The following is a 25,284-nucleotide window of genomic DNA, read 5'->3' as shown; positions in this document are numbered from 1 at the left end:
GAGATTGTTGAGTTATGGAGCCTACACTTATAATAAACTCTATAATAGTTAATTAGTGTTTATTGGGTTTGTATTTGGGTTTGGGCCTGATTAAGAGTTATTTAGGTTTTATTACGTAAATATTTACCCTATAAATATATTATTATTAAGGGTTTACATTGAAAAGACATAATTCTATAGAGATGAAGTGTGAAGCAAAAACTTTGTATTCCTTCTTTTTCTTCATAGTGAAATCTGATGGCGGCTAAAGTGGACGTAGTTTATTTGAGTGAACCACTATAAATATGTGTATTCTTGTGTTCTTCTTTCTCACGTTTATATAAATCGTTTCAAGTAGGTCATATTTGGGGATCCAAATTCTAACAGATGTATGATTAGCCGAAGTGAGGATAAGAATGTTGGGTTGTATATTATAAAATGTGTGAGAAGTTGAGTTGTTTGATAAGTGAAAGTAAGTTTTTCGAGAGAATAGAGGTCGATTGTGATTGGTGGATAAATATGGAATGAGATGATTTTTGATTAGTCGAAATGAAAGTAAGGTAAAGAGATAGATGTCAATTGAAAAAAAATTGATATTAGTGGTTAAAATATGCGAGATGATTAGTTATTTGACCGAAGTAAAAGTTAATGTCACGAGATGAAAATTTCGATTTAAATTAGTAAATAAATGTAGAATGAGATGGTTGGTCAATCTGAGTGCTTTAAAGTAACGAGATGAGAGGTCGATTAAGCATTAATGGGATAAAGTGAGAGTAAAAATGAGATTGGTAATGTTTAAAATTTTTATTTGACCAAAGTGAAAGTGTAAGATCACGAGATTAGATGTTCATTGAGAAAAAATATGTGGTAAGATATTTGAGAAAATGAATTGTTTTACGGAAGTGAATAAAATGTAAAATTAGAGTGTTCTATTTTTTATTTTAATATATTATTCGTGATTTATTAAAAAATTAAAAATTTAATACATATCATTATAATTTTTTTTATTAAATTTTTTTATTTATATTTTAATCTATGACTAGTATGAATTTTTTTAATTATTACTGTCGATTTAATTTGTTACTAATGAAATATGTAAATATTAATCATTTAGAGTAAAAATAACAACAATTTTTATTTTTTGGTTAGTGGGAGAAAATATTAATAAAAAGCTATTATTGTGAAAATAAGATGAGATTAAAAATAAATTTAAAGATTGTGAAAATAAGAATAAAATTAAAATTAAAAGCTGGAGGGGAACCCAGGGATGGTCCAGTGAAGAGACGGAATGATTGAATGACAGGTTAGGTAATAGGGTCAGTTTTCATTATAATTTTTTTGATTTTAGGATTTTATAATTAAATAAATAAAATACATTAGATTGTATGGCAAATTTGACTAAATTATCCTAATAATAAATTGTTTTTTTGAAAAATAATAATGCAAAAATATGATCTTTTTGAAAAAAATAAAAATAAATTAATAAATAAATTTTCGCATAATGCGAAGTCCACAAAGGCTAATTCGTGTTAAGCAGATTACGCGACAGCACCATTGCGTTAAGCAATAGCACAACAAACATTATCAAACCAATTTCCGTGAAACACGAAAATATTTTAAACTTTGGACCTATCGAAAAAGCCATTTTTACTACCATTATCCGACTGGGGTTATTTTCCCAAAATGCAATCATTATTAGGATTTCTTGTCAAATTTCCCAATTGTATGTACTATTTGTTACGAGTTAAATAAATTTATAAAAAGAATATATATTTATAGTATTCTTGTCCTCAAATCTAGCTAGCTTAGCACACTCCAATGGTGAATGTGAAAGAAACCCACGTAGTGAAACCCGCCGAGGAAACGCCGTCGAAGATAATGTACGTTTCCGACATCGATCAAATCTACCCAATAACTCACGCCCCAACCATCTACGTTTACCGCTCGCCTTCGTTCTCGTCTTTTCCAATAATGATGGAAACCCTAAAACATTCTCTAAGCAAGGCACTCGTTATCTTCTACCCTTTCGCCGGCCGCCTTCAATGGACCCATCGGAATCGCCTCCAAATCAATTGCAACTCCCTCGGTGCCCACATTCTCGAGGCTGAAACTGATGCCAGAATAGATGACTTCGCTCCTGACTACTACCGCCCCACCTCCGCCGTCCGGGATCTTATCCCATCCGTCGATTACAAGTACTAAATAATCTCATCTGTATATATACACTCACATAAATAATATATACTTTCAAAAGTTGTATAACGTTTTTCCTTGTTTTATATATAGCCGTCCAATCGAGGATCTACCACTGGTTTTGGTACAGTTGACAAAATTCAGCTGTGGCGGCGTGACCCTTGGCCTCGGGCTTTCCCATATTCTAGCTGACGGGCAGTCGGCTCTCCATTTCATCTCGGAATGGGTTCGGATTGCCCGAGGTGAGGGACCCGAATACCCGCCGTTTCTGGACCGGACAGTGTTGGTGCAGGATCAGGAGGATCTTGATCTGCCAGCTGATTTCGATGCTTCGGATTATAAGCAGCCGCCGTTAATGATCGGGAGCTTGAATAATATAGAGGAGAGGTTGAAGGAGAGTGATGTGTTGATGCTGAGGCTGAGCAGAGAGCAAATAGATAAGCTAAGGAGTAAAGCTAACGAGGAAAAGAAACGTCTTGGACATCTCGACCGTGGCTTCACCAGGTTTGATTTAAGATTTTAATATCATCATATCATATAAATAGATAGTAAAGTGGTTATGTTTAATCACAGGTTCGAAGTAGTGGCGGGTCACATGTGGAGAACCGCATGCAAGGCGCGAAAGCACATGGAGACTCAAGAAACGGCTTTTAGAATGGTGGTGAATTTTCGAAACCGGGTAAAACCTCCGTTGCCAAAGTTTTACTTTGGGAACGCGATATTGCCCGTCATCGCCTCCTCGACCTCCGGTGAGCTTGTTTCGATGCCGCTGTCCTATGCCGCAGGCAAGATAAGGGCGGCTACGGAGAAGGTAATGGATGGGTACGTGAAAGGGGCGGCGGTTTTCCTTAAGAAGCAAGAGGATTTGTCGCAATGGAGGTATTTACATGTGGTTGGGACCACCGAAGGATCTTTCTATGGGAATCCAAACATGAGCACTACGAGTTGGATGACCCTTCCAAATTTGAAAGGAGGGACAGATTTTGGGTGGGGAGAAGAAGACCACTTTGGCCCGGGTGCGGTTGGTTTTGATGGCAAGTCTTTCATTCTCTCCGATAAGTCTCGCCCTGGTTCGGTTGTTGTTGCACTACGGTTGCATGTGGCTCATATGGAGGACTTCAGGACTTTCTTTTATGAAGACATTTTAAATTAATTTGGAACCTACTTTTGTGTTTTTCAAGTGTGGATTGTTGTTGAGATTTTTAAGTGTTGCTTCTTGTGTTATTTTCTCAAAACTTATTTTCTTTTTAGAAATCTAATTATGTCATTTTGTGTGTGTTTATTGTTGTACCTTTTTTTATTAAATTGTTTTATAATATTTAATGTGCCTTTTTTTTTATTACTTTAAAATAAAATTTTACAAACTCAACTAATTTAAATCGTAATAAATTATAAATACCTTTTTTTTTTTGAAAAATAGATTAACGTTATTTCATTAAGAAGCCCAAAAGTGGGGAGAGTCAAAATCAAAGCTACTCAGTCTCTAACTTTGATTAAAAAATGACAAACAACGACCTTAAAGTATCTAGTTAGAAACAAACAAACAAATATTATAGTAACAAACAACAAAAACATATAAGACCTACAATTTTAAAATTCCGATTCTATTGTTAGCTTTCTCTTTGACTATTCTTACTCTGTTTTAAAATTTCAATTTACATTCCTCAAATCCCAATCTGCATTCCTCAAATTTCAGCAATTATATTTACGTCGCATCCTCACATGTTTGGCTATAGACTTTACTATTGGTGATTGAACTGTTGCATATGATGATGTTTGTTTATGAGTTGCGCATTCATTGACTTTAACTTTGTCTAAGTTGTTTCGATCTACTTTCATAGTCTCCTCTTCACTTTTCTCCACTGCTTTTCTATCACTTTTATCTTCTAATTTTCCATTGCTTTTATCCCCTAATTCTTCACATTTTTCTTCCCCTAATTTTTCTTCATTTCACCCTCTAATTATTATTCTTCTTCTTTATATGACTCTTCATCTTTTCATTCCTCTATTTTTTCATCTTTCCTTTCTTTGAATCCTCAATATTTCCATCATTTGCTTCTTCATCTTTAGTTCTAGATGTTTTCTAGTTTCTGATTCTTCAGTTTCATTTTCCCGGGATTTCTTACTCTACTTCTGAACTTTTAGGCTTTCCTTATGCTCCTGAACTTTCAGAATTTCCTGATGTTCTTCAATTTCTTTTGCACATTTATAACTGATATGTTCAAAAGTATTACAGAACGCACATTTGTTTGGCCTCCATTCATATGAAATACCCATGACTGTGAGCTTATCTCTTTTGTCAATAACTTTCATTTTTGTTGGTAGAGTACTTTTAGGGTGCACTACAATGTTTATCCTAGCATATGTGATGTGTTCGCTTTCTTCTGTGATCGAGTCCATATACAATGGTTTTCCAGGAGACTAGTAAAATGACTAAGTGATTATGCATTGTACATATTGTAGACACTCATTTTTCACCCCCTCAATTTTATAGTTTATGTTTTTAATAAATCGGAGCTTATACAATTTTCTTGAATTCATTCACGAGCTCATTGCACGATTTATTTTAAAGACGATTATTTTTAGAGTAATTGAGTTTTTGAAAATAACTGATTTGGAATTCTTAATAAGTTAAGGTAGTAATTTGTCTATGTTACAACATTTAGGGAAGTTATTATACTTAGAATATTCAAAGTTTATTTAATTAATTACCTTGAATATATATATATATATATATATATATATATATATATATATATATATATATAAAGTTTTATAAAATATATATTAACGTTTTTTTATAAAGTCGTTAGAATATATTTTTTATATATTTTGTTTTTATTAATTATATTAGTTTTTGATTAGATTACTTAGATTATATTTTGCAATTTGATTTCTTGAATTAGTTAGTTTGTATTCTTTTTTAATTAGAATTGTTCATTAGAAATAGGAATAATTAAAAAATAAAATTACTTATTTGTTTTTTTTAACAAAAGTTTTTTGTAAGATGAAGGGGGATGTGTAACTTTTCAATAGGTCAATCCAAGATCAACATGCAAGATCCGAATCAAATTTGTGAATGGGCCAAGAAGATTCAAACCCGAAGTAGGCCAAGGAAATGATCCAATTGACGGATCCGACCGATGACCCGACTAATGGACCGACCCATTCCCAAGATCCGACCCATGAAATCAAATGCTACAAAGAATTAGGTGAAGGCAGCTGTCATACAGCCACAACTCTTGAAATGCTTGGTCATATTTTTTTATTAAAAATTAAAATGATCAAGTATTGAATCATTATTAATTAAAGCTTAAATACTATTGAATGAAAACTTGACAATTAGTGACATGTGAACTAGAGATTGCTCCATTATTTTTAAACATTTGTAAATGTTTAAAATATTTTTCTTTTTTTATGTCAAGTGTGTTAAATGGGCTTTTGGGCCTAAGGTTTTATAACTTTGCCTATAAATACCTCTCTTAACACCTTGCACAAAGACCCCTCTTTTCACATTGAAGTGCCCTTAGGCTGCACTTTTTCTTCCTCTAAAAAAAATCTGTCCACTTTTAAAAATCTAAGCAAGAGCACCAACTGATTTGTTGAGTCACAACTCTCTTATTTAGAGTTCGCGTCTTTTTTTTTTATAAAGATTTAAGGAGCATCCCCTCTTTGTAAGCTACTTTTTATCTCTTTTTTTATTTTTATTTATTATTTTTTCTATAGAATAAATCAAATAGTTGCATGAGTTTACAATAAATTCTGTTTTGATTTAGTTTATTTTTTTATTCATATACATAGTGTATATATTAAACTCTTTTTTTAAGTAAAACAAAAAATAAAAATAAAAAAACAGTAAGTAAAAAAAATACACAAGCTTTCTTACATTTTTAAAAAAACAAAACTCAAAAGCTATAAAAGGAAGAATATATTTTGATTTAAATTGTTTGTATTATGTTAAATCTAGGATTTATTTGTAATTTTTTTTTTTATCATATTGCTAACTTAGGTCTTCTCTTATTTATTCTATTTGCTTTTGTTTGATTTATCTTTGTTTATTTTATAATTGTTAGGATTAGGTTTTTGTATGTATATAAGTATTTATTTAAATGTTTTAAATCTTTCTGGGTTTATTTTTTACAATTTGGGATCCATTTGAATCCCAAAGTGTTAGTCAGATTAAAATTAGGTCAGAAAATAGGTAGAATAGTAGGTCTGTTGCTTTAAGACCGAAAAAGCTAGTCCTAGAATAGCATCCGACCAGCAAAACGGCACCCTAAAGCATGCTCGGGCGTCATCCAACCAATGAGCCTCTCTACATTCAAAATTCGATGACTTCCCAATGTTTCCATTGATTCTAGATGTTTTTGTGCACATAAAGATCGAGGAAACTAGCCTAGATCCGCTCCTATGCTAGTTTTCTGCCGCTCAGGACCCTGAAACTTGACCCAAACATTTTTCTGACCTAGAAATCCTAGTCTCTAGTTGATTTTTTTTTCTTATACCCAGTCGCTTTAGACCTCTTTAGGATTTTTGTTTTTATATACATGTTATTTCTTTTATTACCCTTTTTGGGTTGTTATTTGCACACAAAGAGGACCTACTGCCCATTTAGGACCGGAAGGGAAAGCTACTGTAGACCTAGAATCGAAGATTTCCGCACCCAAAGGTTGAGGACCGCTTCTACAGACCAAGGACTAAAGATTTTTGCACTTAAAGGCTGAGAACCTTTACTGCTGATCAAAGTACCGAAGATTTCCGCACCCAAAGGCTAAGGATCGCTACTTCTGGTCAAAAAGACTGAAGATTTTCGCACTCAAAGATTGAGGACCGCTACTACTGATCAAAAGACCGAAGATTTTCGCACCCAAAGGCTGAGGACCGCTACTGCTGATCAAAGGACCAAAGATTTTCGCACCCAAAGGCTTAGGACCGCTAACTGGTCAAAAAGACCGAAAATTTCTGCACTCAAAAGCTGAGGACCTATTATTATTTTTGTTTTTTAACTATTATTATTTTTTCCGTAAGATAATAAAATATTTTATAATATAAATTATATAATAAATATATTTTAAAGTATCTAGCTATATATTAGTAATGATTTCAAGTCAGCTATTAAAAAATAAAATGCTCAAGATAACAAAATTAATAAGAGGTTAATTGAGAAAAATAATAAAACTTGTTTTCGGTGAGAAAATAAAGATAACATTATTTTTTAAAAGCTAATAAATATATTTTTTATTTAAATTTAAATTTAAATTTTTTATTTTTTATTTAACTATTATTAATATTATTTTTTCATTTTATAATAAAATTTAAATAGTAAAATAACAATTTAAATTTTTGATAATTGATATTTATACATAATATTTTATTTTTATTATTAGTGTTTTAAATATTTTAATTATTTATATATATATATAATATTAATAAATAAGTAATATATATATTAACATGTTTATAATAGTTGAGAAATATTTATTATTTTAATTTATAGTGTTATTATAGAGGTATATTTTTTACACAAAATATTATAGAATAAAATTATTATTTTTAAATAAAAATAACAGTTCATGTTATTATTTAAAAAATAAGATTTATATTCTTTGTAAAAATATGTTATTAATTAAAAAAAATGAAAAAAAATAAATAATAAATAAAATGTTTCATTAAATAAACAAAACAATAAAAAACTTAGACATAATAATAAAAATTATTTAAACTAAAAAATTTAAATATATATTTAATGGAAGATTTTAACTTTTTAGACACTGTATGGTCTTGTTATTGTTTTTTTTAAATATAAATTTATAAAAAATTAGTAACGACGGCGGATGATTTTGAAGAGGTGATAATTATTTTTGGTAAAAGACTTGATATTAATATATATAAATAAAATAAAAAATAATAATTTAAAATAAATGGTATTTTAATATTTTGATTAATTAAATTAGTGATGTAATTATAAAAAAGTGATCGATTAAAAATTGATTTTGTTTGAGTTTTTAAAATAATCTAAACAACCAGACCTATAATAATTTTAGAATTCGTACAAAATTTTGAAAGAAATTATAAATTACATATTCTTTTTTATTTAATTATATAAATATTATTTTAAATATTTGTATGATTATTTTTTTTTTATCACAAATACACATACATATCTATCTTTATTAATTATTTTCTTTGAAATGTTAATAATTTTGTATCTCTTTGAAACGTTAAGCTATATAATGTTAAGTTATATATGTTGATAATAAATATGAATATAATTTTTTTAAACTAATTACAAAATTTTAATACTAACTAATTATAATTACAAAATTAAGACAAAACATATTTAATACATTAATAATTGACATTCAACCAACTAAATTTATAATTATATACCGATTAACTTATGACATTAAATCAACGGGTACATGTAGCATTAAGGGAAATGTGATGAAATGACCCTAATAAAGGTCTAATTCTAAAAAAGCCCACACCATATAAACATTGCCAAAAGGATTTTTTTTCCTCTGAAAGGTGAGTCTTACCCTTGAAATGCTTACTTTACCGCTCAAAGACGAGAAATACCACTCTTGTGTTTTCCTCTAAAACGCGTTTATGAACTCACACGTTTTAGATGAAACGCGAAAGTGATAATTCGCATTAATGAAAATACGCGGTTTATAACTATCGCATTTTATATAAAACGCGATTATTAACTCACGCATTTTACAGTAAAACGCGATAGTTGTATTTCTCGTATTTAATCGTATATATACTTATTTTGCCCCTCATTTAAAAAAAAAACTTTCAATTCAAGACTCTCCAACTTTCAACTTTGTTCAAATCAGTTCGACATCATCGTTCGTCGTCCGTCTTTTCGTTCATATATTCAAGTGGATTTAGGGTTTAGGTTTAATCTGTAATGTTCTTATTATTTTGTCGTTTATATTGATGTATAATCCTTAGCTTTTAGGTTTATGTAGCTTTTAAGGTTTATGTGTGTATATGATGTGTTCTTTACTCACGAGTATTATATCAGTGTTCTTATTATGCATGCATGCATGGTTTAGGGTTTATAATAACCGTGAATTACTATTTCACGAGCTAGCATTGTACCTATATGTATTGTACGTCTATACTTTATTTGAATTGTTTGTTAATGTTATATCCAATTTCCTCGTATGCTTTGATGTTTCTTACTTGAGTTATTATGTTATATAGTTTATGTAATTATAATGTTCTATAATTGTAATTATAATGTTCTGGAGTTGTTATGCTAACTCTAATGTTGTTCCTTATTTTTAAGATGGAGTCCACCATAGTTCCTGAGTTTGTTGGTAGGGTCTAATGGAAAACCAATATCTCAAATATTTTCATCAAGTTTGCTGCAATGAATCTAATGGAAAGGATAGAACAAACCTAATTCTGATTTTTATTCAAAGGATCCATGTTACTGTGGTTCTTAGGAACGATAATACATCAAATGATCCTTTGGAAGAGTAGATCAAATTATATGGAGATGAAGTTACTCGTGAATGGAGAGGAGTTGTGCTTCAGGATGAAGGAGTTTTCATTGGTCACATGCCTCAATTTTGGGAGATACCCTACGGCGGAAACCATTTTCAATGAAGTTTAAGAATGTCCACCTTTAGTTGTCAAATATTTTCAAAGTAATATGATTGTTAGAACAAGTTACCTTCACTCAAATTTTGTGTCCTGCTTTGATAAGGATGATGCATGGAAATTGTGGTTGATACACTTAGTTTTCCATTATCTCTTCGCCCTTGACCCAAAAAATGATAATAAATATCAAACTCCTCAACATGGTCGAGGACATTGACACTTTCCTCCAATTTTCATGGAGAAAGTTGTCCTTTAGAGAAATCTTGAAGGGTTTGAATAGGGACCTAGAACACTTCAGGTCGCTATATCTGGAGAAGAATAGAACCATGGGGAAGAAGAACAAGGACAAGAATGTTGATGTTTCTTATACAGTATATGGGTTCGCATTAGCCTTACAAGTGTGGACCTATGAGATTATTAAAACGTTTATTCCCAAACTTGCAAGGAATAGTATGCTTCAAGTGCATGAGCCTATCTGCCCATGCCCAAGGATAATACAGTACAAATCCAGTAGAAAGAGCACCGCCTCTGATCTTCACACTGCCCTGCAAGGCAATATTGTCAAGAAGATGGAATTGTCTGAAGAGCAGAAGATCTTATATGTTGGGGAGGACTTTGAAGATATGGGAGGTAATTTTTATGATTGCTTATTCGAACTTGATTGCAGAAAGAGGAAATTTGGAGATGTTCAAGATGTAGTTCCTCCCAAACCTGACATGAGGAAGAAAAGAAAATTACTCACCCTAACACCTCTCATTCCGTTCCTACCAAACCTTCCATGAGGAGAAGAACATGCATCCCCAGCCCTAGCCCTAACAACTCTTATTCTATCAAGAGCGCCATCGGGACTCAAGAAGATGATGATGCCTCTCAAATGATTCCAGCATCAATATATCTCCATGATGATGATAACCATCAAATGAATCCAACAACAACAACTCCCTAAAATAGATGTAGATTGGATCAAATGACGAATGAGCTTAATGAACTAAAAACTGCAATGAGGACGGAAATAAATCTCATAAAAGAGATCCTTAATCAACTACAAGAATAGTTTGGCATATTATCAGCCACACTAGGGGAGGAACAAAGTAGCCGAAGATTGAATGAGAAATATGTGGATGTTCTTGTGGAGAAAAGGAATGTGAATGAGGAAGACAAAGATGAGGAAGATTTAGAGAAGGTGAATGTTTTGATTGAGGATCTGGTGAATGAGAATATTGAGGTATGTCTAATTCAAACATTTTGTCGAATTCAAACATTTTGTCGAATTCAAACATTTTGTCTAATTCAAGCATTTTGTCTTTTATTTAGGATGTGGGGGATAAGCTGAATGATAAATACAAGGATGGGCTTGTGGAGCTGAAGAATGAAGATGTGGTGGAGAAGAAGAATGAGGATATGGTGGAAGATGTGGTGAATGAGTATGTGGTGGAGAATGAGGATGTGGTGGAGAAGAAGGAAGACAAGCAGAAGATTAAGGTTTGTAAAATTCAATCATTTTGTCTAATTCGAGCATTTTATCTAATTGAAAGATGAGATTAATGATGTGGAGAAGGTGGATGTGAATGATAAAGACAAGGTGGTGAATGAGGAGAAGGTGGAGAATGTGGAGGGGGAGGATGTGTTTGTATAGAATGAGAAGAAGGTGGAGAATGTGTAGAAGGTGGAGGAGGATGTGTTTGTGGAAAAGGTTGAGAAAAAGGAAGACAATGTGCAGAAGAAGAAGGTGGATGTGGTGGTGTGGAAGAAGAAGGTGGATGTGGTGGTGTGGAAGAAGAAGGTGGATGTGGTGGTGCAGCAGAAGGTGGAGGAGGATGTGGTGGAATTGGACGATCCAATCCATGTCCAATTTAAAAGAAAGAGGTTGAGGTCAAGAGTACTACTTAGTCCCTACACCGACCCTGCTGGAAAAAAAAATGAGAGTCAAAAATCTAATCAATGTCGATCCTATAGTGAAATTTGATCCAAAACTGCTGAAAGAGTTGGGTAAAAAAAGTCAATTTAAACAACTAGATCTCAGTACTGGCACTGTAGGCTATAAATTCTTCGATACAATGCTGAGGACAACTAAGTGGCTCATTGATGAGGAGATCAATGTCGGATGTGCTCTACTAAGAAAAAGAGCAATCACGTACCCTAAGACTTACACGAAGGATTTCACCATCGCAGATTGTCATCTCGCCCCTTTGTTTATATCACACTATGACCAATTTGTTGCTGCTGTTGATGAGCTAAAAGGCTATGATTTAGATCCTTTTATGAGTACTACTGGGGTAAGGAAGAAAGACATATACTGATGTGGAGCATGGTTGATGACATTTTCGTGCCCCTCAACCTCGAAATGAAGCATTGGGTATTGTGTGTTTTGCGAATTAAAGAATGAAGAATTGACGTTTATGATTGCGATCAGTCAATTTTCAAGGACAACCAATTTGCAAAATTCATGATACCCATGTGTGAAATGATGCCGCTCTTTCTTCATAAAGCAATGTCTCTAGTTGAAATTTCCAGTTATCCTAAGATGACCATGGACACTTTAACATTTCATAGAATCCCACATCCATAAGTACCAAAAGCAAAAATAAGTGGAGACGGTGGTGTTTTTGTATTAATGTATATAGAGTACCTGACTACTAAACTTGATTTAGAAAATTGCATATCAGATAAAATGAAATTTTTTAGAAAAAAGTGGGCAGTCAGGTTGTTCCACCAAATTTTAGAGCCATGAAGTGTTAATCTTGTAACATTTTAGAGCTATATGATGATAGTTGTAATATGTTCACATTATTGTAATATGTTGAAACTATTCACATTATTTTAATATGTTGAAACAATTCATATTATTGTTGTAATATGTTGAAAAATATATTCACATCTATATTAATGCATGAGTTGATGATACATCAATATTTGTGAGTGAGTTATGTTGTAATATCCTACACAAATTTCAACATAACTCACTCACGAATATTATAATATTCGTGAGTTATATTATAATATCATACATAAATTACAACATAATTCACAAATATTACAATATTCGTGAGTAAGTTACACAAATTACACGAATATGTGACTCACGAATATTACAATATTCGTGAGTTATGTTGCAATATCCTGAGTTGATATTATATATTACAACATAACTCACGAATATTGTAATATTCGTGAGTTATGTTGTAATATCCTGAGTTGATGATACACCATATTACAGCATAACTCACGAATATTACAATATTTGTGAGTTATGTTATAATATCATGAATTGATGATACACATATTACAACATAACTCACGAATATTAAACATATTGTAATATTCGTGAGTCATTGTTTATCTCTTTACCAATAAAAATAAGAACAATGTAATATGCATACAACTAAACTAAGAGCCAATGTTTTAAGTAAACTTAAAAAATAGAATTATTCATACAATACAATAGAATTATTCATACAACATTATCTTAGAAAAATGTCATGCCACACATGAAAATCCAATGAAGCATAACCGATGAGGATTTTGCTAGTAGAGTTTCATGGAAATCTAATTAAGCAATTTTCCCAGAAGTTTGTTGCAATGGATCTAATGGATAGGAGCCCCTATTCAATAGGTCCACTGAAACAAACTTGTGGGCAATTCTTGACACATTGTATTTCCATGAAACTTGTGGGCAATTCTTGACACATTGTATTTCCATTAGAAAGTACTGCAACGAACCCAAGTCTTTGACCTCAAACTCGGTCACCAACCGTTGTTTGATTAAGTTAATCTCATCTTCATCATCACCTGTTACAGTGATGTCATCGACATACACAATCAATATTGTGATTTTGGCTCCTTGTCTCTTAACAAATATTGTATGGTCTGAGTTGGTCTGCTTGAACCCAAATTTTATCATAGCACCGTGAAATCTCCCAAACCATGCTCTAAGAGATTGTTTTAGCCCATACAAAGTTTTCTTGAGTTTACACACTTTCCTTTCTGTAATGTGAGATGAGAAGCTAGGAGGGACATCTATATAAACTTCTTCCTCTAGGTTGTCATGCAAAAAGGCATTATTCACGTCAAGCTGTTGAAGATTCCATCCTAGATTGACAGCACAAGAAATTAGGATCCGAATAGAGTTCATCTTGGCGACGGGAGCAAACGTCTCCTGATAGTCAATCCCAAGTGTCTGTGTGTACCCCTTCGTAACCATTCTTGCCTTGTACCTTTCAACTGACCCATCTGGCTTATATTTTACAGTGAACACCCATTTGCATCCAACTGTTTTTTTGCCAACAGAAAGAGTCATAAGATCCCATGTGTCACTCTTCTTAAGAGCATTCATCTCTTCACCTATAGCACATTCCCACTTTAGTTCAAGTATAGCATCATGTCAACGCTGAGAAATAGGAATAAAAGACAAAGTGGAAACAAATGCACAATAGGAAGGAGATACAGAATCATAAGAAACAAAGTTAGAAATAGGATGATGAGTACATTTTCTAAAACCTTTTTTAGTAGCTATGTGGAAGATCAAGGTCAGAAAGAGAAGGATTACCGTTTGTATAGGAAGAAGGAGCAACTGTAGTACTAACTTTCGGATAAGACAATTTAGGGGGTAATATAGCATCTTCATGTTGTCTGCGTGAGTATGTCACCAAATTCGGTCCATCCAGTCTACTAGGTTTCAAACATGGTTCTCCACTAGAAGGTGCTTCCCTTTCCTCCTGTAAACATGATTCTCCACTAGAAGGTGCTTCCCTCTCCTCTTGTCTTGGAAAAGTAAGAGGGTCGATGGGAGTGGAAGAAGACTCCATGTTTATTTCTTCATTTTCTAAACTCTGCCCCTGAAGAGGTAAACATGAGCTAGAGGTGTAATAAGGAGTTGACTCCCAGAAAGTGACATCATAACTAACAAACACTCGTTTAGTGGGAGGATGATAGTATTTGTACCCTTTCTGAGTTGGAGAATAACTGATAAAGACATATTTTAGTGCCCGGGGATCTAACTTTCCATGCTATGGAGTAGAGTTATAAACAAAACAGACACATCCAAAGACACGAAGTGGGAGAGGATGTTTTGAAGTATGTGGGAGAAATTATGTTGGAGTCTTGAACTTAAAAACAGTAGATGGAAGACGGTTAATTAAATATGATGCAGTTAAAACTGCATCTCCCCATAGGAAGCTAGGAACATGCATAGTAAACATAAGAGACCTAGCAACCTCCAAAAGATGATCATTTTCTATCTTCTATCCCATTTTGTTCAGAAGTTTTGACACGTGTAGTAAGATGCAGAATTCCATGAGAAGATAAGTAAGACTCAAAATCCCCATTAGTATACTATGTACCATTGTCGGTCCGTAAGATTTGTATTACAGTTTGAAATTGTGTATGAATCATAGCATGAAATAATTTAAAGCATTCAAATACTTCATTTTTGTGACGAAGTAAGTAAATCCAGGTGAGACGCGTATGACAATCAATAAAAGTGACAAACCATCTATAACCGGAACGACCAGTAACCCGAGACGAGTCCCAAACATTAGAATGAATGACAAAAAATGGAGTCATGCTCCTTTGATTACTAATAGGGTAACTTGAACGTTTGTATTTTGAAAGTTCACATGGTTCACACATAAAGTCAGACCTACTACATTTCTTAGTTAAAGTATGAAAAAGATGTTCTAATACACCAAATGAGGGATGACCACAACGTCTATGCTATGAATGCAAAAACTCTAACGGAGAGTTAGTTGATACTTGGTGGACCATCGGTGAAGAAGTAGGCACATCCTCTAAGACATATAAGTCATTGCAAACTTTACCCCCACCAATCGTCTGACCGGTTATTATGTCCTGAAAAACATAGTGAGATGGGAAGAATGTTACCGAGCAATTTAGAGACTCTGTAATACGTTTAACAGATAACAAATTTGAAGTGAATGATGGAACATGTAAGACAGAGTTCAAAGGTAACTTAGAAGAAAGCTGAATAGACCATTTTCCTAGAATAGGTATAAGGGATACATTCGCAACCCGAACTGTATTCTTTTGAGATAAATAAGAGCTAAACAAGCTAGAAGAATTTGTCATATGATCAGAGGCTCCTAAATCGATGATCCAAGAATTAGAAGAAGACTGTGAGGTTGTTAAGGAAGAAGCCATACCGGAATGGGCAAGATGAGAGGATGTGGAATAAGCATAAGAGTTGGCTAGCAAGTTGCGAAGAGCACTCGTCTCCGAAACTGTCAAAGGAACCTCCGTTATAGGTGGAGGAGTATCCATACCAGAAATTTATGTCTCCACTAAAAGGTGAGCATTATACTGACGATGTCCTCTAGAGTCACGACCTCGGCCGCAACCATGGCCACGAAGGTGAGGATGTAGGAGAAAACACATATCACGAGTATGTCCCATCTTCTGGCAGTGATCACACAGAGGTGGACTCACATCAACAAAGGGAGGTGCTACTAACGGGGCATTAACAGGAACATGGGTAGCAACAAGAGTAGAACGATCAGAGTGTTCCGATTGAGGAACCATAATATGTCGTCGAGTCTCCTCCCCCTGAAAACGAGCATGGGCAGTAGAAACATCATGGAGTAGAACTTTCCCGATCAATTCTACCTTAATGGGATCATAGTAGATATCTAGCCCAGCTAGGAAGTCAAACAGACGATCTTCTTCTACAATCCTTTGATAGGCTTCTGCATCTTTCGTACATTCTGCTCTAAAGATGCGATAATGATCTAGCTTCGTCCATAACCCAGTCAACTCAGAGTAGTACTCTGCTAGTGTCTTGTTACCCTATATTGTCTCCTGAACTCTCTTTCGAATCTCATAAACCTTCGAACAATTTCTAGAATGGGAGTACGTCTTAGCTATCAAGCTTCAAATTTCTTGAGTAGTGGAAAGAAATAGATAGCTCTTCCAAATATTTGGTTCCATAGAATTAAAGAGCCACGTTTTCACCATGGCATTGTCCGATTCCCAATCATCCAATCTTGAATCATCATCATTGAGTTTCTTAGACTTCCCATTAATGAATTTATGCATTCTATTGGCTTGAATCGAAAGTAAACAAGTTTGCGACCATGCAAGATAGTTCGGCCCATCCAATTTCACGAGGCTAAGAACAAGGGACGAGTTTAAATGATATCCCCGACTAGCACCACCGTCACTATCTTTGGAACTAGGTTTACCTTCTTCCGACATAGAGAATAAATGCAAGCAATCATCAAGAACAAACCCAATAGTAATTAGAGAGGAAGGGAAAACGGAAAAGAAACCCTAACCCTAATTCCATAGCTCTAATACCATGTTACGAATGAAATGATTCAATAATAGGGTTTTCCATAATTACAGCCTCTCCAATAGATGGAGATTATATATAGAGATAAAATGCATAAAATCTAATGTATTTGGACATTAATATATATGGGCCTTAATACATAACATCTTAAATATATAAATACTATACAATATTAACCCATTATTTTAACAAGAAAGATAATTAATTTTATAGATATTCTAGAATTAGGATATATAAAAAAGAATAAAGGCTTAAGTCCACCTAAACCCTAATGTGGGTACGTCCATGTATATATAGAGAGATTATTGTCTAGGTGTATATTGAGAGAGTTATATATATAGAGAGAGGTATTATTGATGAAGGATATCGAAGGCATTTACATTCTATATTATGTGTATTCTATATTATGTGTTTTGAGCTAGAATTATTACTGTTCTATAAGGCTTCATAAAATCAAGTCCCGTTGCTTTCACATTTTGTGCATTCTATATTATGTGTTTTGAGCTAGAATTATTACTGTTCTATAAGGCTTCATAAAACTAAGTCCCATTGCTTTCACATTTTGTGTATGAACACCTTTTTTAACTAGAATGTAATAGACTATAAGATTACCTTTTACTCTTGGGACTCGGCTCCCCAAACCTCGTACGGGCTCTTCCTAAGAACTTAAAGTTTCCCTCTAAAAAAATACATTTACAAGACCAAAAAAAAACATTTTTTCAAAAAGCATAAAAGTGTAATTTAAAACAAAAATCAAACATGTTATTATCAAAATTAAATATATAACATGCGGTCACCGCACTCCAACGTATGAATTTGAGTTTGGGAAGTGACAGTTAAGGTCAACGTATGAATATTTTTTAATTAGAAATAAGTTATAATCTTCTACCTGGTGGATAGATCATGGATTAGTGGTAATAATGTTTTATTATTATATAATACAATATATAAACTTTAATACCTATTTTTGTATTATATAGTAAAAATTAGAAGGGTCAACCAGGGTTATACGCTCCGCCCTTGCTTTTCCATTCCTCCAATCTAGCTAGCTTGCTCTCCAATGGTGACTGTGAAAGAAACCCACGTAGTGAAACCGGCGGAGGAAACGCCGTCGATGATAATGTACGTTTCCGACATCGATCAGATCAACCCAATAACTCACGCCCCAACCATCTACTTTTACCGCCCCTGGTAGATCCAACATCGACGGTTCCAAAGTCATTGGTTTAAGAAATTTACTTGGTTAGAATATTCTACTTTGAAAGATGCTGCTTTTTGTTTCCCATGTTTCTTGTTTGAACATAAGCAACCCCAAAACCTACATTTACAATAGATGGATTCAAATATTGAAAGCGAGTTAATGATGGGATAGATGCTCTTTTGTTATGCATATAGGATGTAATATTTCACCACATAATAGGGCAATTGAATATCTTGATAATCTAATGAATATCCTTGTCATATTGACAAAGTACTGAATGCACAGTCTTCATATTAAAAACAAAATAACAAATTACGGCTTACAACAACTATTGAAAGTACTCGGTGGCTCACTTTGCAAGCGTGTACATTGAGAGGGCATGACGAGTCTCCATCTTCTAATAATCGTGGAAATTTTATTGAAAAAAACGGAGCATAGAAAAGTTAAATCTGAGATGCAAGTTGGAATCAGCCCCAGGTAATTTTTCATCCTGGCTCCGCCCCTGGGATCTACCCCTGGTTTTGATACAGTTGACGAAATTCAGTTGTGGTGGCGTCAGCCTTGGCCTCGGGCTTTCCCATATTCTAGCTGACGGGCAGTCGGCTCTCCATTTCATCTCGGAATGGGTTAGGATTGCCCGAGGCGAGGGACCAGAATACCCGCCGTTTCTGGACCGGACAGTGTTGGGGTATGAACAGGAGGATCTTCTGCCAGCTGATTTCGATGCTTCGGATTATAAGCAGCCGCCGTTAATGATCGGGAGTTTGAATGACATAGAGGAGAGGACGAAGGAGACTGATGTGTTGATGCTGAAGCTGAGCAAAGAGCAAATAGAGAAGCTAAGGAGTAAAGCTAATGAGGAAAACAAACGCCCTGGAGATCTCGACCGTGGCTTCACCAGGTTTGATATAAGATTTTAATATATTATCCTATAAATAGATAATGATGTGGTTATGTTTAATCACAGGTTCCAAGTAGTGGCGGGTCACATGTGGAGAACCGCATGCAAGGCACGAAAGCACATGGAGACTCAAGAAACGGCTTTGAAAGTGATGGTGAATTTTCGAAACAAGGTAAAACCTTCTGTTCCAAAGTTTTACTTTGGGAATGCGATTTTGCCCGTCATCGCCTCCTCGACCGCCGGTGAGCTTGTTTCTATGCCGTTGTCCTATGCCGCAGGCAAGATAAAGGCGGCTACGGAGAAGGTAATGGATGGGTACGTGAAAGGGTCGGCGGTTTTCCTTAAGAAGCAAGAGGATTTGTCGGAATGGAGGTATTTACATGTGGTTGGGAGCAAAGAAGGAACTTTCTATGGGAATCCAAACATGAGCATTACGAGCTGGATGACCCTTCCAAATTTGCAAGGAGGGACAGATTTTGGGTGGGGAGAAGAAGACCACTTTGGGCCGGGTGCGGTTGGGTATGACGGCAAGTCTTTTATTCTCTTGGATAGATCTTGCTCTGGTTCGGTTGTCATCGCACTGCGGCTGCAGGTGACTCATATTCAAGACTTCGAGACCTTCTTCTATGAAGATATTTTAAATTAGTTAAAGAAAATTTAAGTTAATTATGTGTTTTTGTGATTTTTAATTGTTGTTTGTTGTTGTGTTTATCTTTTTAAACATATTTTCATTTTTAAAATGGTTTTCTTTATTGTGTTGTGAAAGGACGTAGTTATCCTATAAAGAGACATGCATGTCATATAGTAATTGTAGTAAAGGATTTATCTTTAAGTGAATAGAGAGACTATTTAGCACTGTAAAAAAACCTACATGTAAAAAGAAATTTACAGATAAATGATATCTCTTTTTTCTTTTTCTTTTGTTTTCGCATTACTGCCGATCAATATGGTTCTAAGCCCCATTGTGACCTAGGATTCCCACGTATCTTACTTGGGATTCGCCAGAGGCGATAGTTCTTCGAAAGACGTGAACCACGAGTTAATATTTTGTGATTTTTACTTGTTGCATGTTATTTATTTATTTTTATTTTATTTTTTTTATTATTATTATTATTTTTTTTTTTGGGTCTAAAAACCTATTTTCCCAAAATGGTTTTTCTTAATGTGGTGTGAAGTTGGAATTTTTTTATTTTTAATTGTTTTGTTTATCTTCTAAAATTTGTTTTTTTAGAAAAATGGTTTTTTCTTAATATTGTTTGAAATTGGAATTTTGTAAACAATCGTTTTGTTTATCTTCTAAAAACCATTTTTTTTAGAAAATGGTTTCTCTTAATATGGTGTGAGTTTGGAATTTTGTGATTTTCAATTGTTTTGTTTATATTTTAAAAACTTTTTTTTTTAGAAAATGGTTTTTTCTTAGAAAATGGTTTTTTCTTAATACGGTTTGTGATTTTCAATTGTTTTGTTTATCTTCTAAAAACAAAAAATTGCTTTGTTTATCTTCGAAAAACCTATTTTATTTTTTAAATGATTTTTCTAATATTGTATAATCTTGTATAAAGAAGTGTAGTTGGACCAGATACATTTGGAAATCAGTTTTTAATATATAAATATAATAAGTATGTATTTTATTTAAACATAGATTTATCTTGTAATGATTTTTATTTCGACTTAAAACGTTTTAAGTAAGAATGAAAGATTTATATATTATTATTTGTTAACCAAGGTAATATATATATATATATATATATAATATGATGCTTAATTTTTAAAGTGTCCGGATTGCCGGGTCGAGAGCTGTGGTTAATTTGAATATATGTAAGAGTAAATGGATACTTGGGTCGGATTGTGGGTTGACCCGCCCATAAACTTAAAACGGTTAAAAATAAAATAAAAAATTTTATAGGTATGGTTCGAACTTGCAACATAACAAAACAAGTACAACATTTTAACCAACTAAGCTAATAACACTTTATATTATAAATTCAACCCAAAATTTGATAAACGCGTGACATTTTAACAATATAAGTTTAATTTTTTAACTAACTAATCTATATATATATATAATGATGCTTAATTTTTTAAGTGTCCGGATTGCCGGGTCGAGAGCTGTGGTTAATTTGGATATATGTGAGAATAAATAGATACTTAGGTCGGATTATGTGTTGACCCGCCCATAAAAATTTTACCGTAATATTTTTTTCACGATTTTTTATATTATTACTCGTGCAAATGCACATAATACATGCTAGTTCAAGTAAAAGTTGGCTTAAGACAAGGGAATCATTAATGTTGTAAGGTGTCGTTCTACTTCTTTTTATTTTAAGTATATATATATATTATATATTATTTTTACATTTATTCTTTTGTTTTTATTTTAAATATATATTTAATGATATAACTAAAATTTAATGTTATTAAACTATATAGTATATGGTTGCATTTTTGTTATCACCTTGATTATTGATACTTCGTCAAACAAGATTATATAATTAAAGGATATTGTGTAAATTACTATCGAAAATCTACCACAAATTTTATAATTCATTATTTTATTTTTTTATATTCCAAATATAAGTTGTTCGTTGTATTCTCATATGAGTGTATCGTTTATTTTTTCTATTTTCTTTCCTTAAAATAAGTGTATTATTAAAGTTTTTGATTTTTTTTATTACCAATTTAAGACCATATTGTTAATATTATTAAAAGTAATTTTGTTATGTAAATTATTTCAATAAATCATAAGAGGTCATTGAAGTCGAGAAAAATATTCGAATAAATATATATTCAGTTTAATCTTAAATAATTCATAATTTTAATTGTATTAAATTTGTTTTTTTTTTCTGAAATGAATCTAGGTCATGTTTGATAAAAAAAAACAAGTTGAGTCTTAAATTTACAGTCTTGATATTATTGAACTTGCTTTAGACTTCTATAGAACAGAATTACAGAACTTCGTAGTAATCGGAAGATCACTGATATCACGGAACCAAAAAAGGTAGGGTTTTTCCTCTCGATCTATTCTATTCAAGCCAATTTCATACTCCCAATGGGAAATTCATCATCGATGCTCACTCAGTACGATATCGAAGAGGTTCAGGAGCACTGCAATCATTCCTGTAAGTAATCATCTGAATGCATTCATGTATGATCCGTCCGTATCCTGATCTTCATTTCACCTATATGGTTCTTAACCATTGTTTACCTTCTTTGATGAAGTTTCTCAGCAGGAGATAGTTTCTCTCTATAAGAGATTCTGTCAGATCGATCGCAATGGGGGTGGCTTCATATCCGCCGAAGAGTTCCTTTCCGTGCCTGAATTAGCAGTCAATCCACTCTGTCAGGTTTTCTTTCGTCTGCTTAATGATAAAAAATTATTCATTTATTGGTTTTCCGCCTTCATTTTTGCTGTATCCATCCAACCATTGATCATTGTTGCTGGGTTAATTGGGAGCCCTAGTGAGTGGTGACAATTGTGTTCTAGTTTCAGCTGATCTTGTATTGATTTCACATAATCAAGCTTTACCCAAATTTGTAATATACTATTAGAGTTATTGAGGTTCGGCTGGCTTGTTAAGATTATGGGTTAACTTTTTCTCTTAAGCTAAACTTTTTCCTTCTTTTGTGCAGAGATTGTTGCGGATATTGGATGGATTGAATTTTAAGGAATTCGTAGCTTTCTTATCTGCTTTTAGCTCTCGTGCCACATTGCAACAGAAAGTGGAATGTGAGGGACTCTTGTTCTATGCCAATGGAGATTTATTCTTAATTTTACTCTGTTTAGGCTAAATTTCATATATTAACATGAAAGCTACTCTTAATTTCAGTCATATTCAAGGTGTATGATTCAGATGGCAATGGAAAGGTCACATTCATTGAAATGTTGGACATTTTGGGGGACTTGACTGGACAATTCATGTCAAAACAACAGAGAGAGGTTTAATTCATTTGTATTTTTCTTACATGCACCTACTTTTGTTTACGGACAGGAGGGGTAATTATTTGAAGACAGTTTTGCATATGTCATATAGTTCCTGGATGTTCATCGGTTCCCAGTATCTGCAACTACTCTGTAAAAGAATAGAGTACCCTTTAAAGAGAAAGCTTTATTACACTATTGCCTAACGTGATTCGTGTTACTTCCTGGAACAGTGAGACAGGATGTAAGCAGAGAATAGGAGGAGAAGATATACAATATTCTTCCTATTGAATATAAACTGTTAACTATGGCCAGTTAGTCTTGTGAAATACTAGGGAATCAATTCTTTACATGTTATTTCCATGCTCCTTGTGCGCCGCTAGATATACTGTGATACTTACAGAGATTTTTCGTAAATCTATTGGGTTTCGAGTTTAGGGATGTAGTTGCTTTTTTGGTTATTTGGTTTATAGGGTATGCTTACGAAATCATGATTGTGTATTACCTAATGGGATGCTACGGTTTTCATTAGATTATCAAAACCTTTCTCATACCAATAAACTGAAATGTGTAAAGACTTGTTGTTTGCATGTGATGTTTAGTTATGAGGATTTTATTTTGATTAGGTGTAGTTAATCTCATGTTACAATCTCTATAAGTTGGGTTTGTTTGTATACATTATTGTATATGTGATATCTTTTCTCGATATTTGTTTAGGAAAAAGAATACACAAAGGCACATGGTTTTAATTTTTTGTTTGTTTGTTTGGTAAGAGTCTTGAACTAAGTGGCCAACATGTTTGATTCTCACTGAAAACATGTAAGACAAAAACTACTGTGTACCTTCTTTATAGGTAGTCCTGTCCCGTGTTCTTGGAGAAGCTGGATATGACCAGGATTCATCATTTGTTCTGTCCGACTTTATGAAGGTAACTGTTATATATTCTTACTGTCATGCATATGATTTTCAAGACTTAGCAATTTTCATGAACATCTTGTTGGCTTGGCTATTTGGAGACACCCTATTTGGAAACATTTGTTTTTGTTTCTGAATCTAGGCCCGCTTCATGAACATCTTGTTGGCTTTACTAAATTTAGTTTCCAAACTTGTCTTTATCAATAAGTGTTTTCAAGTGGGGTATATTGTTAGATGTTAACCAAAAGAAGATGTGAATATTTCATTTGGTTGATTTCAATGTTATTGAAACTAACTCCAGCCCACATTCAATCACGTAGATTCTTGGCAACTCAAATATGAAGATGGAAGTTGAGGTTCCAGTTGATTAAGTTGGCTGTTGTTAGATTCATGAAGTAAACTATCTTTCTTTCGTCCAACATGTAATATGTTAATCTAGTTTCCTTTATCGAATGTAATGTATGTCATTTCATGACACTCTAAACTTTGCAGTTGTATTAGTTTCAAAATCATGGACCATGTTATGGTTTTCATTGCCCCGGTATAGTCCTCATTTATTGAAAATTGATCTATTAGAGCCTAGTTTGATTCATAAAAAATGGCGATACGACCTACTCATCTACAGTAGTATAAGTAGGGATGTCAAATTCTTGGTAAGTAGGGATGTCAAATTCTCGGGTTTTTGGTATCCAACCCAAATGGTCGTGTCTGGTTTCATCCGCTGCATCCAAATTTAAACTTTACTCATCTAACATAATTGACCAATTTAGTATGTTTGTACTCTTGTAAACAAGTTTTTATTCATTTAAAATGTTTTAACTATTAATTTATGTAACATATTTTGATCCACTTAATATAATTTTAACCTAATTAACATACTTTAATCGGTTAAATATTTTTTTTAAAATTTAATATATTGTGACACGATTTAATATATATTCTGTAGAATTTATTATATAAAAATTATTTGATTATATTTTTATATGATATATTGAAAGAATAATATTTTTAATTATTTATTTATAAAATTAAAATAATTTATATAAAAATTATTTGATTAAATTTTTATATGATATGTATATTGAAAAAAAAATAATTTTTTATTTATTTAAAAAATTAAAATAATTTATAAACTAGTAAAATATTGAAATAATAAGAATTTAAGTTTTCCTTAAAATCCAAAATTTTAAATAGTTATAAAGAATTTTTAATTGAATAGTATAACATTTACTAGAGTTGGGTCGGTGGTACGGTAT

General features: G+C 32.9%; 3 protein-coding genes across 3 annotated transcripts; all 3 read left to right on the top strand.

Annotated features, from left to right (window-relative positions):
* Positions 1 to 1,796: 1,796 nt before the first annotated feature.
* On the top strand, positions 1,797 to 3,462 carry LOC124936743 (spermidine hydroxycinnamoyl transferase-like). The gene is made up of 3 exons (XM_047477263.1): positions 1,797 to 2,174; positions 2,266 to 2,676; positions 2,746 to 3,462. The coding sequence occupies exons 1-3, from the start codon at positions 1,798 to 1,800 to the stop codon at positions 3,323 to 3,325; spliced, it is 1,368 nt and encodes a 455-aa protein (XP_047333219.1). The 5' UTR covers position 1,797; the 3' UTR covers positions 3,326 to 3,462.
* Positions 3,463 to 18,130: 14,668 nt separating this feature from the next.
* LOC124935333 (spermidine hydroxycinnamoyl transferase-like) lies at positions 18,131 to 19,874 on the top strand. Its single transcript, XM_047475773.1, has 3 exons — positions 18,131 to 18,283; positions 18,796 to 19,194; positions 19,261 to 19,874. The coding sequence occupies exons 1-3, from the start codon at positions 18,153 to 18,155 to the stop codon at positions 19,838 to 19,840; spliced, it is 1,110 nt and encodes a 369-aa protein (XP_047331729.1). The 5' UTR covers positions 18,131 to 18,152; the 3' UTR covers positions 19,841 to 19,874.
* Positions 19,875 to 22,141: 2,267 nt separating this feature from the next.
* LOC124936097 (calcineurin subunit B-like) lies at positions 22,142 to 24,563 on the top strand. The gene is made up of 6 exons (XM_047476557.1): positions 22,142 to 22,313; positions 22,414 to 22,538; positions 22,825 to 22,921; positions 23,022 to 23,131; positions 23,967 to 24,041; positions 24,349 to 24,563. The coding sequence occupies exons 1-6, from the start codon at positions 22,244 to 22,246 to the stop codon at positions 24,397 to 24,399; spliced, it is 528 nt and encodes a 175-aa protein (XP_047332513.1). The 5' UTR covers positions 22,142 to 22,243; the 3' UTR covers positions 24,400 to 24,563.
* The last annotated feature ends 721 nt before the right edge of the window (positions 24,564 to 25,284 follow it).

The sequence above is a fragment of the Impatiens glandulifera genome, chromosome 4 (assembly GCF_907164915.1).
Source record: "Impatiens glandulifera chromosome 4, dImpGla2.1, whole genome shotgun sequence".
Taxonomy (NCBI): Eukaryota; Viridiplantae; Streptophyta; class Magnoliopsida; order Ericales; family Balsaminaceae; genus Impatiens; species Impatiens glandulifera.
This window is presented reverse-complemented; position numbering and strand designations above follow the sequence as displayed.